Below are 13,995 nucleotides of genomic sequence, written 5' to 3'. Positions count from 1 at the left end.
GGAGGGGAGGAAAGTAGAGAAGGCAGGGTGGGGGGAGAACTAACCACACATTGAAATAAAAAAAAAAATTAAAAACCCCAAACCCCAGACAGTCTCCAGGAATGAAAGCACACAGTAACCTGCCAGCTGCACGTAGATGACAAAACAAATGAGAAACTGCATGCTCCACTTGGAAGTACATCTTCCTTTTTTAAAAAGATGTCACTTACGGAAGATCAAGTGGTGATTTGTACTTACATCCCAGACCTTTTTCAACCCTTGTCAGAAAATGATAAATTATTGAAGCATATTATAAAGTAGCATCTCTATTTCTACGTTCTGTAGTGACTGCTGAAGTGTTTAATGTGGAAAGATTAACTACTGATTGAAAAATAATTTAGAATTATTCCTTGATCTTAAAAAAAAAAAAATTTGCAACTCTCATTCTCTCCCTTGGATAATTGAAATGCTACTACTCCCTGCTTGCACTCAAGCTACTGGTACTTGGAAAGAATGGGCCAATGTTACATTCGCACAACAGTCTTGTGCTCATCCATCCACAACTAGAAGTATTTTTCTTCCTGGAGGCACTATAAGCTTCCCAAAGAATAAAGCAGGGCTTCAGAAAACTCATAAAAAAAAAAAAGCTAAATAACATTACCCTAACTTACAACTTCATCCCAAGGAATAAGAAAACATTCTAAGTATCTGGATGTTAAGTGCTGTAACATGCAGACTAAGAAATATCTGAATGGTCAGGGGTTTCTTTCTTGGCTGACTGCATGTAAAAGGAGAAAAGATATTTTATAAATTGGTATAAGTATCCATGTAAAATACAGCTGGATTTACTCACTGGGCTTTGATTATCTGAGAGCACTGTTGCAAAATATAAACAAGTAAGTTCTGACTCCACTGCCTGCACAGAGGTTCCCCTTCCCTAATGCATACCCCATACTATAAGCTGAATGTATTTGTTCTCATTTCTGGCTAGCATGTAAAGAAAGAGAATGTATAGATGGTACCTGGTTGGAGGGGATGCGGATGGGAGAAAGAGTGAACTGTCTGAAGAGGATACATATGGGATGTTTACAAAAGCTTTTAGATTTCTAGTCTGTTTTCAGGAGTAGCCTCAGATATTAGTTAAAATTGCTTTTTATTGAGGAAGTCCGTTGTCTTTGGTAGAGATGCAGGAAAAGAAAGGTAACTGCAAGCTGAGGTAGGGTGGGGGGCACAGAGGCAGGAGGTGAAGCAGCTGCTAGCTGTGTTGACATACCAGCTGAGAGCTTTTCCCCTGTGACTGACTTCCTCAGCTGGCACAGAGCTTTCTTTTCACCCTTAGGGCTTTTCTTCCATTTCATTCAATTCTTTTCCCACCCCTAATTGTTGCAGTGTCACTGCTACATCCCTTGATTCAATCCACAACTCAAGATTTTTTGGACAGCTGAACTTTTTACCTGATGACTCTTACTAGATTGGCATTTAAAGCTGACCCTGTGTTTTCCAGAAGAGACAGGTCATTGTCACCAAAACATTAGCACTTCCCTTCCCAACATCCGTTAAGCTGTTATTTTGCCATCAATACAAGGCTGTGATTTGCAATTACTCCATGCCTACTTACCTTCCAATCAGTATTTCTGTAACTGTTAGCATAATTAAATGAGCTGTTGCTTTGAATTAGTCTTGCAGCACTATTACATGCTTCTCATTTATTTTTTTTTTCTGTACAGTGGAACAAAGCAATGCTTTGAAACAAAAACGTTCAGGAAGTTTACACTGGTTTACATTTATAAAAAAATATTTAGACACTTGTGTATTTCACCTGTAGATTATTAACTACAAATCAAATAGGGCTCATCACTTTGAAGAGGTTCAGAAGTACTAAACAGCTTCTTTCTGGCATCTTCACATCCTCCTCTTCTGTGTGCTTATGTACAATACTGTGAAAAGGAGAAAGTGGCACACGTAAGAAAGCCCGGGTAAATAATGTGCAGAAGCCTGTTTATTTAAAATATCTTATTTCCATGGCTTGTAAAACAGTGCAATGAATCCCATTCAGCATGAACAAAGTCAGGGAACTTTTAAATCCAGGGTTCCAGAAATGCTATCAAATTTACACATTATGTATTACTTTGGTTCAGTATTTATTATATTCATAGCCAAACTACATTCCAGCTGATGCAAGCTGAACAGAAGGAGAATAAAGCCAGCTACCCTGCAGCATCACTGAGGGGAGGATGAGAGTTTCTAAGCAGCAGAATTACAGGTGTCAGACACTAATGCTGTGATCTTTCAACAAAAGCTGGAAATCACAAGCACTTACGGCAAAGCTCATGCTAGCTAACGCTCACCTGTGAAGCGGCAGACATCTTCCACCTGCTTGGCTGGTGATATCCCCAGAACGGATCCATACACAACATGAAACCGCATCCTGCTTCTAAACCTGGCATGTCTTAAGTTCTCTGCTCAGCCTATTCTTCAGCCTCCTGCCTTCTCATCCATTTGTTTTAACTTTTGTAATAGATTCTTATTTCCATAATTGATTCTTCAGCTGCAATGTCACTGCACTCCTTAGCATAATAATGCAAATTCCTTGCAAAAAGCATATGGCCTCATTCAGGGATTATTTCTCCACTCAAAATGCTCTTTCACTGGTGCCACATTGACTCATTTTGTAACATGGGATTCAGTTCTTGTTTCTTTTTATTCCCTCCCTCCTTCCCATCCTCCACTATCTTCTCAAGTAACTTGGTCAAACTCTGCTTCATTTACTTTCTCTACAAGTCGCTTTACATCTTACTTGTGAACCTTTTCTATTTTTAGATATTCTTCTCCCTGGCATGTCCTGCTATTATAGCCTAACTGATGCCACAGTCATTTCAGGAGCTTGGGACTGTCCTTGAAGTGCACCAAAATCCACTTACTGCACTGGGATACTCAAAGGCTCAACAGTAAAGTACAGGTGATTTTTCCTGACTAGTGGTAAAACCTTTACTCATAAAGATAAAAATAGCCTCCAGTACTAATGAACAGTATTCATTCAGGTCTGGACAATTGCATCACAAGAAAATATTAGTGTCATCAATATCTGTACGGTATCATAGATTTAGGCAGTAGTTTGCCTAGCAAAACACAGAAACTTCTATGGAGCAGAGGCCATCTAAGCAGGCCAGTAGGTGCAAAAGAGTAAACCTGTCAAAAGACAGGAAATAAGCTCTAAAAGGCTGGAAAAGAGCATGCTTCTCTAAATGAACTCCAAGTTCAGATGCAAAAAGGGCCACAGGAATGCAGAAAAGCACAGACACTGAAAGGTGAAACCATAGAAAGTAAGTATGTTAAGGTTTCCAAGAAAGCCTGAAATTAATATTCTTTACAGGTAGCTTGCTTATGTTTCAGCCACTCCTCAAATTCAGATGTAAGTATCAAAACACAATCTTCTAATGAGCAATAACATAAGGAGGAGGAGTTACCATTATTTCCTCGGATAAATGCATCCCCGTACTTGTTCTTTAATTGTCCATTTACATATTCTTCAGTCTGTTCCAGAGCTATATTCATATACCCATCCAGGCAAGCCAGGACACCTGAAGACAGCGACAGTTTAGAAGTGAATCAGTTTAAACTTATTTCAAAATAAACAAAAATGCACTGTGTTTGAACAGTACTGAAAAAAATGTACCTTCATAACAAACTAAAAGCCCAAGCTTGGCCAGATGAGTCAGCAGGTCAGAGTATTCTTCAATGAATTAAGCCGGGAGGGAGGAACCACAGGTGCTCTAGTAGCAACTTTATCAGTTAATGTAAAGCAGGGGGAGGAGCGGGGAAGAAGTCATTAAGGCATGAATTTCAAAAGCTTGGCAATTTCTACTTTGAAAGCTTAAGTTGTCCCTTCTCACTTGTGTTTTAAGCCACACACCTGAAAAGAACCTGGGACATTAATTGTAACTGGATAACCTAAGGATCAGGAAAACATGCATTTGAGTAGCACTGATTTTTAGACAAGTACTTATGTTCTCACTTCTGGCCCCTGTTGAAGGCTGTACCTTGTTCACACAGTACTTCATCTGCGCTGGCAGCATGATGGCATTTTTTCATTCAAAACCACTCCTCGGCACCTACACTCACCCTTAAGATCAGAGCGATGGCTGTCTACAAATTTAACTCTCCTAATCAACAGACAGACTATTCATGGAAGGAACTGAATGTGGGGATTAACAGATGTAAAGAATTGCTCAGAGAATGCAATCTGATGTGTTAATCACGCACATGAAACTTGTAAAAAGCTGTATTAATTATCTCCATCTTGCATGTGTGTTTTCCTGACTTCATCCTTGCACACCCAGACAATACTAAAATTTTTTTTTTCCTCTGTTTGAAAAAACCCTATTTATTTACCTGGCATTAAAACCCAAAATACAATATATTGGCTGTACATGGGCAGGGGGAGAAAACTCCAGTCAGAATCCTCCTCTAGGACACGTTCTCATTTTTCAGAAGTGTTATTGTAGTATCTTCCACTAAATAACTAGGAATTCAAGTTCTCCTGCCAACTCGTAATGGTTTGAGGATTACTATTTTCCTTTATGTTTTTCTATCCTCTGTTTCCACACAAATAGGAAAAACTGACTGCTCACAAAGTGTTACTAAATGCACTAAAAAATCCCAAACCAAACAAAAGTCAGAACACTTTTTCACTCCAGTAATCCCGAGTGCTCCACATAACAATAGAAAACAAAAAAAGGTTTGTCCAAAATTAAAATTGGACTGTGTGGATTTTCTTAAGCTACCACTCAGTAGGCCATAAATGCAGTATTTTCAAACTCTTTTGTTCCTAGGGTGCATTCATGGTTGTTTCATTCTCTTCCTTTTCTTTGTGTTTACTCTCAGGCCACGAGTGGCATTAAATATTGTCACTGCCCATCCTGGCTAGTATTTTATCTGTTTCATCTCTTTGTAAAGATGTTTTAATGTGCATATCCATCTCAACACACAGAAATCATACATATTAATATATCACTGATTACTTTCCCAGGGCTTCTTCCCTTAGACATGCGCAGCATTTGGCAGCGAATCGAGACATTTTACAGTGACACATCAATACTTGCATTAGGCCACATTTGTGCGTATGGTGGCCTGGAGGGTGGAGGTACAACATAAAATTAGCAACACAGCCTAGAGGAAGAACCTAGACAGATCTGCAACAACAGCCTGAGATGCTGGCTTTTTTAATGTTTGGCTTTTACAAGTGTTGGTTGAATTTCTGCAGAAAACAAACTGAGTGCATGTTTTTCAAATGAGAACAGTGTACCGGTTTTTAACCACAGGATCACATCAAGTGGGAAGGAGGGTGAGCAGAGGGAAATAAGGAAGGGAAGGGAAAAAAAAATCCAGTAACAAAAAAGGGTCTTCAAAGGAACTATGGTTCAACTCCTGGTAGGTCTGATTGTAGGCATGTTAAACCAGCCTTGTTGAGGGGAAAGTAGAGTAATTTATCTGCAGCAGTTACAAATGGATCTTAGTAAGCAGAAGGTACCAACATTCTCAAAGAAAACAGAAATGCATTCAAAAACCAAATCTGGTTTGGCCCTGCCTTGTCTGTACCTTTAGGTAAATGATGACTTGCTTTAATTGACTTTAACGAGCTGTCACTTTTTAAGCCACCAACCCCACCTGAAGTGCTCAATGTGGTTCTCAAAGAAATGACAAATTGTGAATTTTGTCAGCTGAGAGACAATGAAGAGGAACAGAACGGATAAGAAGGCACTGCTTGCTTTGTCAGTGAACAACAACTTAAAACTGTCATAATACAAAGATTCCTTGTCACAGCGCAAACAAGTCTCCTCTCACAAGTGCCAAGCTGAGCCAATTGAATTAAACTTATCCGAAGCAGTGATCTGTAGCAGGACCATAATGTTTAAATCATTCCAGAATAAAATGTCTAAAGTGTGCACAATAGGTGATACACGACAGTTTTAATTAAGTTTGGATACTACCGAAAAAATTCGACAGGCCTATAGTCTTTTCTGAATGGGAGTAGGATCAGTACACTTCACTGAACAGAGAAGTTTCATTTACTGGTTAAAAACCCCCTATAATCCCACATACCATGCCAGAAGGTATACAGATAGGCTGAAGAATTCTGGAATAAAACTGCTGGACTTTGTTAAAATGAACTGGGCATATAGCAGCAAGAGCCACACTAAGCTTTCTCCCGTATCTCTGTGAGTCTTGATCCAACACACGTCTAGGCAGTTGTTTAACAAAGAATGTAAATAACATTTTCATCCCTTGTGTAAGAGTAGGCTTATGACTGCTGGCACGGTTTACTGTTTGAAGCTTTTCTGGACCAAGGTCCATAGTAGGAATTGGGAGAACAGGAAGGTGAAGAAAAGGGTAGTTCCAACAAGGGTTGCTATCAGAGCACTGCGAAGGGGACTGCCTGGCTGTTTCAGGAATAGTAATTCCAGCCAATCTTTACAAATATCAGTTTAGGAACTTAGAATCATCCCGAGACTCCAGTCCTAACCATCTGCGACTAAGGACACTAATGATTTAGATAAGTAATTTTAATCTCTAAATCTGCCGTTTAACCTCCTTTTCATCAATTTTCCCAGAGTTGATTTTCCATTTTTAATGTCGCCGTTCTGAGATCTATATTCACATACTCGAGGATTCTGGATCACACTGTTTTCCTTTTCAAAAGCAATGCATCTGTTCCAGCCTCCCCAAACAATGGCTTTACTCAGTGTGAGAGACAGACGGACAACTTACCTCGATAATCAACTCCAGAATTTAATTTTACGACAACTGGCCTTCCAATGATTTGTTTTAGAAAGTCGCTAGGGGTTTGCTTCCGTAGACTCATCTTGACCTTCTCTGGTAAGCTGGGAAGATAGATAAAACATCTGGATAAGCAACATGCTCACATAATGGTCTTTAAACACTGAGTAGAGGCAGGCAGTCCCTTGATGCTTAATACTTTCAGTAGGAGAAAATATCAAAAGAGATCAAAGCAAAACCTTAACGATGGAGGTGGAGAGACAGACCTCCTACAGCCATAGCATTAAACCTTCCCTTTGGCATTTTTGTAACTCCTGATGTTAGTAACAAGAATCCTTGTTTGTCACGTGGTGCATCTTGTAAACTTCCAATAGAGCCAAAGGCCTCATCTTCTCTGTGGCACCTTTTGCTAAAATGGTTTTACTAAAATTGGGGAGCCAAGTCATAGTAAGTGGTTCTTACCTTTTAGGGGGTGGAGGGAGAAACCAGCACATGCTCTATAGACAGAAGTCTGTGCTAGAACAGCAACAGAAGGGTTTTTGATCTCAGCTCACAAATACGAGCCAAGAATACATTTAAAAGGATGCCTTCAAATCAGTTAGTCAGGTTAGTCTAAGTTTAGAATTAAGGCTTGTCATTAAGTTGTACGGAAACCTGAAAAGATGCTGTGATTTAAAGGCTCATGGTGCGGCGCACACACCCTGCTTGGTGTGAGACCCTCCCTTCCCTCAGTGCTGCTCAGCCTCTGCTTTTATGTCACTTTGTCTACGTAAGTTGTTCTGCCCGTTAAACCACTGGCAGAAAAGAGCACTGATGCTGACAGCCAGGGCAGCGCCAACTTTTTGTTGCTCGCTTTCCGTGGCCAACGGCAACAAGCTGTTCCAGCCGTGCAAGGATCGCGGCGGGTTTTCCTGCAACACGCAACGTCACCTGCCATACGGCACCGCGGGGCTCGCTGGCGCAGCGCGGTACAGCCGAAGCTTTCTGGGAAAACGAGCACGTTCAGAAGGGCGGGCGCACCCCGCCCGCCCGAAGGCGAACGCGCTCCGCTTTCACGTGCGGCTGCCAAAGCGGCGTCTTCACCACCGGCGAAAACGGCGCGAAATGTGCTTTGACAAACGTCCCTGACAGAAACCCCAGGGGCCGCGCGAAGCTTTACTGCCGCCCGCTTAAAACAAACAACCAAACAAACAAACAAACAAAAAAACCCCAAAAAAGCAGAAGTAACGGCTACAACAGGCGCCTGTAACGGCCGCGCCTGCCGCACGCGGCGGGGGGGGCGGTCCGCACACCACGCAGGAGCCCCCATCTCGCATAACCGGAGAGGCCCCGCTTCCCCGCCCCCGGTCCCCTGCCCGCGGCCCGGGGGCGGCGGGGCAGGCGCCGCTGGGGAACCCGCATCCGCCCCGCACTCACCCGCTGCCGCCGCCTCCTGCGCCCCTGGCCGGCGCCCGCCGCGCTCGCGCCCAATCGGCACCGCCCCGCTACGGCGCGGCGGCGGGGACAAATCGCGCCGGACGCGAGAACGCGCGGGGCGGGGCCTGTGAGCGGGCCGCGCCCCCGTCTCCTCCGGCGGCGTGCAGGGGCGGGCGCTGCCCGCGCTCTGCTCGCGCTCTGCCCGCGGCCTGGCCTGCGTGGGGCTCGCTGGCGGCCTGTCCCGGCCCCGCAGCTCCCGGGGCGCGTTTCCCACTCGAGTCCGCGATTTCGGGTGGGTTTCTGCACGCCCACTCCCTGGCGCGGGGCTCGGGCTGTGAAAGGCCGCCAGCCCCGGCCGGGTTAGCACTGTGGCGCTGCAAAAGCGTTACTGATTTCTCCCGTAACTCCCCCAAACCCATCAGGCTGTGCTGCCAGGGCTTCACCCGTGGGACCCGCGGACTCTCCGTGCGCTAAACTCCCGGTTTCTTCACGGAAATGAATTTTTTTACGGCTTGCTTACACTTACACCCAAAATAAAATCGCACTGATTTCTTGTGGAAAAATGATACGATCCCATATATAATTATATTCTACTACAGCGAGATCCTATTAATTCCAAAATGATCTTGTCTTACGTGGGCCTTATCAGAGAAATACGCGCATGTCAATGGCCGGAGATGGATAGGAAAGTGATGCTCAGTTCGTTTTACAGATGAATTAGTGAACACAGAAGCAAGGAGATTTTTTTTTTTTTCCCGAATGTCACCTGGAAAGAACATGGGACAACAAGAAGCTGGACTTCTGCTTCTGCCTGTCTTCTCATCCAGCTTTTCCCCTTTTCCCCCAGCTACTCCCTAATGTCTGGAAAACACTTTTTTGTAAGAGTTTTAGTACCGTGACAGGAGTTAATCAGCTGTGAAAGCTTCTGGACTGTATTTTTGTATTCTTCCATTATTGATTTAGTATCTGAGTGAAACTCTTAATTCTCATGATACAAAGAAAATGTGCTGTGGCTTTTCAGAACAGGGATTTGTATTCTCTCTTCCTTCCGGAGCTGTTTATCTTCTCTTTTCGAACACGTATCCAGTGACATTTTTTTCCCCAAAGCTTAAGCGAGGTCTGCACATGCGACCAAGTTCACCTGACTGTCCCAGAGTTCAAGCACAGGCTCGGCTGGGAAAGTTGGGCCACGTTGTGCCCATGTTTCCAGGCAACCATCATATTAATCACAAGCATCTAACTGTGCTTGATTATATCTAGTACTTGAAGCAGAAAAGGAACGTAAAATAGTTACTTCGGGGAGCAGGTTTGCAAAGTTTTATTTGGCCGCCTCGCTTCAGTGTGCAATATTTTGATAAGGGAGTATTCTGGTTTTTGTTGTTTCTGATCTCCATGATAAAGACTGGGCAAATAGGTTTCTCATGCCTGGGCTGGCAAATTTTCATCCCAATTTTGCAAATCCAACTAGGGACATGTTACGGTTTGGGAGCCTTCCTCTTTGTTTTATTTCTTAATAATTTGTCTTTTACAGCTTGGTGTGTTGGGGTTTTTTTTGCTAGCCACCGGAACTTGATGAGCTATTTTGCCTAGGCTCTTCCTAGCTAGCTAGCTTAGGCATATGTTTAGTTACAGTTTCTATCTGTGTGGGTACTTTGGTTGTTCGATGTCAGCCAACAAAATCCTTCTACTTTCCTGCTTCGCACCCTATTAACCTCACAAACACGTATTTTGAATCATGGGCATTGAGATTGGCAAATTTTGTATTCTTAGCTCCACTCTCATGGTTTGAGACCAAGTCATGAACCCAAATCTTAGGTAATTTCCTTGGTTTGCCAGAGGTCTCAAAGCAATCTCACATGCTGTTCCTAATGGTAAATTAACCTTCATGCAGGAAGGCATATGTCGCTGAGCACTTTGGTGTAGCGTGATTCGCACCTGGGAAGACAATTCCCATCTTGTACATCCAGGAAGATTATGTCATCACATCTGTTATTAGGCAACCTAAAAAATGTGTTATTTCCTGAGTGACAAAACCCTAATGACCTCAGGAAGATGGTCTTGAAAGGATTTAAGTAATCCACATTCAGTGGCCTCCTTAAAGTTTTCAAAGCTTCAAGAAAGAAAATAAAATTGACATCATTGGCTAATGATTCTCTTTTGTTTGTTTATCATCTAGACAAAAAAGGGTTTGATCTAAAACATCACATACCTTGCTATCAGCAGACGCTTTCAAATACTGCATCACTTTATCCTTTCATAGCATAGTACGACAGAGCTTTTTCAGCTGTATAACTCGTGGAAATCAGTGAGATGCTGCCCTGGCGTTTTAATCAGGATGAACTTGAAAGGTGACCATTGTAAGTGGTAGAAATTATTTATAATTTGGTAATAAAAGTTTATGTCTAACACTCCAAATTTCATGCATCTGCTATGTGCTGGCCTTGAGATATAGAACAATTGCAATTGCCTTTACATTTGGCTTTAGATGAAAGGTCATAAATTACAATGATAGAGTTCGTAGTCGTTCCCAGCTCACAAAATTTCCATATTAACATCTTCACCTCAAACGTAAATGGTTACAAAGTTACAACGAAAAGAGTTGTGTTGGCCTTTGTCAACTGAACTTAATGATGTAAGTCAGTGGATCGTGTACTGTTGCTAAATCTTAAACATAAAGCATCGCAGAATCCATGTTCGGAGGACCTAATTAAAACTCTACAGTTAACTTTAAAAGTTAAATGGGATTCGACAGTCTCTCTTTCTCTCTCTTTAATGCAATAAAAACCACTTGAAAGTTAGGAAGGTTTTTCTCTCCCAGCTACTTGAAATAAAAGCATTTCCATACAGCAAGGTGGCTATGTAACACAGTGCGTGTTAAAAGGAGTGTGCAATTTTTCTATTTCTTGTGAAGCGCACACCATTTGTGTAAGTTAAATGCAGAAGAACAACAATCCATATGACAAAAGAATGTCCGTGGCAGGTACTGAGTTCAGCCTAAATAATTCCCAGTTATAACCGGTGGATGTAAAATAGAAGACATACTAAGCAGTTCTCACGTGAAAATTGTGTCAGAGAGGACAAACCCATTCTGGCCACAATCACATAACCCCATGATATTAACAATCAACTTTGGTGCCTTCTTAGATTAGAAAGAAAAGGGAAAAAAAAGGTTTAAAAATTATGCAATAAAATAAGAGGCCAAGAACGAGTTCCAAATCCAGGGAAACTTTTCTTGTTTGGATCCTCTGAGAGTGTGGGGGGCAGAAGGAGATGTCAGCCTCCATGAAACAGTGTCGAGGTGGAGAAGCTCTGCAATTCAGGATTAGCACTGTTATTGGCAGGGTTTCCTGAGGGCCCTGAAGTAAACACGTTATTACATTTCTGGAGTTCGAGAGGTGGAAGGTGAGATTCTGCTCCCGCTGAGGCCAGTGAAAGTTTTGCTAATTACTTCTCTGCACTAAGGATGCCTCTATAAATTATTGAAAATACCCCTGAAATCTCAAAACAAATCCATCTCGATGAGCTGGTTCCCAAAATATAACTGTTAGACTGATAGTTGTCACAGCTTGGTTTTAGAAACTTCTCAGCAATGGATCTCGGCTGCTGAACAGTTAGCCCACCGGCCTGATCCAAAACTCCTCCAGTAGATTCAGGATAAGCCTCTCAGGCTGCAGATCCTTTCCATCCACTTCGGATCAAGAAAGCACCATACATGCTTTCTCCACAGCTATCCCATGGGATTCCCAAGGGACAACCTCATGACGAGAAGGCTTTTGCAAACCCGAGTGGCTTGTCTGCTTTTCAGTCCTGAATCAAGGACTGAAACAAGGACCTGTGCCAGGAGAGTGGGCATTAGCTTCCCCCTCATTGCTGTGGACCCCCGGGCTGCTGCCTGATAGCAAGCTAGTGGGTATGATTTGCTGAGGGCTCTGTGCCTCGCTTTGCGCTGTCAGAGGCTGTGCTGTGTGCAGAGAATAGATGGGTGCCAGATTTGCACTTTGGCACAGGACCGCTGAAGCTGACTTCGTGACTTTCTTGAAGTTGGCATCGCCTCCATGCTCTCTGTCCCTTTCTTTTTCCTTCTAGGCAGTGTTCTTTCACTATGATCTGTGCTTCTTAGAAGCCTTCTTCTGATGTCCTGAGGGTGAGGAATTGGACACTGAGGAATTGAAGGGTGCAGGAAGAAGCAACAGAAAGGAAGTATTAGGACCTTCCTTCTTTTCCTCCTCAGCAAACTTCCTGGTAAACAGGGAGCTGTCAGCAGGGCTTCAGGGAGCTGGGGAGAATCATGTGAGAACTCATCCTGAGGCTTTCGGAGTTCCCTTAACTCCCTCCTGGAGTTCCTGGTTGTGCTCTCCTTGGCTTCCCCAAGGGACAAGCTTTTTCATGAGTCTTAAGAGGTTTGACATCGCCCTTTGCATGCATTTGGATGGGAGAGTTCAAGCCTTTCAGCATTTGAATGATAGTCTATCTCTGCCTATACAGTCAAAGATCAAAGATTTGTTCCCTTTAAATGATCCCATGCCACTCTAAGATCATCAGAAGTGCTGATTCCCAGCCATATTCTCAATTAAAAAGTTAATGCATTTTTAAATTGGACCTTAACCAGAAAATACGGGGGTTGTGCTACGGATTTTAGATAGAAGGGCCTAATAAAATTCTGTCTTCAAGTTCTTACATTGTGCTCACCAGCTTGGGATGTTCATGTCCTCCTATACGGATTAAGTTACATGATTACCCCTTGCCACATGTTTGTTTCTCCCACTTTCTGTCCAGTTAAAATATAGCTGGACAGATCATGTGAAAATTGTGCTTTCTATTAAGTAAAGGCTGGAAGCTCCACCTGATTCTTTTCTGCAACACTTAGCTAGATTCTAGCCAAAATATGATGGAATTGGACACAGCCTTTTGTGTTTAGACTTTCTAAAATATTTATATCAAAGAAACACATGTTCTCTATTTTTTCCAGTGTGGGATATCAATTCCAGATTACATTTCAATGTAAACTTTTCCATAGCCAGTTCGATGATGCTAATTCAGTACTTAAACTTGACACCAGAGTTTTCAACTTGAAGTGCAGACATGGGCTGAAGTGGTTACTTTAAATTGACCTGCTGGTGTACAGCAGCTGCAAGGTTAGTTCCCAGCTCCCCAGAAATGTTTCTGATGCAGACCTGGGGATATGAAGTAAATATGAGGCAGCTCTAATTTTTATTGTGGTAGAAACAATCCATATCTTGTTCTGAAATTCAGGGAAGAAGGAAGACTAAAGTGTTCAGCCACCTTTCTGTCCTTCTCTGACCCTTTCCACTTTAGGATCCAGCTGATGCTCTGGGGAGGAAGTATCATCTGACTCACAGGATTCATTCAAAAGTCTCTTTTTGGGAACTGATTGTATCTGCCATCACCTGACTTCTTCCAGCCTCTCAACCTAATTTTTCCATTTATGTGACCCTCCACAGGTATTTCATATGTGGGGAAAATTTGTGTTTGCCTCTCATCAGAAAGAGCCCAAGAGCCTTTCCATGAATATCAGCAAGCAGTGGATTAGGCATCAAGCCTAAAATGAATTGAGTAGGTTTTTTTCCTTCCACACATTTCAGTCTTTTAGAAATTGTAAGACATAAGCCTGAACCCAGCAGTGCTACTTCACTGTATGGAGCAGCTAGCACAGTTTAAGTAATAGTTGTAATACCAGCAAATTGAGTTTTATTGACACAGACCACAACTGTATATAAAAAAATATAGATAACTCTGTGAAATTCAAAGCATTTGCTGATACATACCAAGAAAGAATACTGGAAAATTAAGACATGAAAAAAG

The 13,995-nt window shown here is 42.5% G+C and overlaps 1 protein-coding gene across 1 annotated transcript; it reads right to left on the bottom strand.

The window, feature by feature from the left end:
* Positions 1–1,851: 1,851 nt before the first annotated feature.
* Positions 1,852–6,841, bottom strand: LSM6 (LSM6 homolog, U6 small nuclear RNA and mRNA degradation associated; the record flags this gene model as incomplete). The annotated part of the gene is made up of 3 exons (XM_081998754.1): positions 1,852–1,916; positions 3,447–3,560; positions 6,748–6,841. The coding sequence occupies 3 exons, from the start codon at positions 6,839–6,841 to the stop codon at positions 1,882–1,884; spliced, it is 243 nt and encodes an 80-aa protein (XP_081854880.1). The 3' UTR covers positions 1,852–1,881.
* Positions 6,842–13,995: the final 7,154 nt, after the last annotated feature.

The sequence above is a fragment of the Phaethon aethereus genome (assembly GCF_964289735.1).
Source record: "Phaethon aethereus genome assembly, chromosome: 4".
Lineage (NCBI taxonomy): Eukaryota > Metazoa > Chordata > Aves > Phaethontiformes > Phaethontidae > Phaethon > Phaethon aethereus.
The sequence above is the reverse complement of the archived record's forward strand: the minus strand, read 5'-3'. Positions and strand labels throughout refer to the sequence as shown.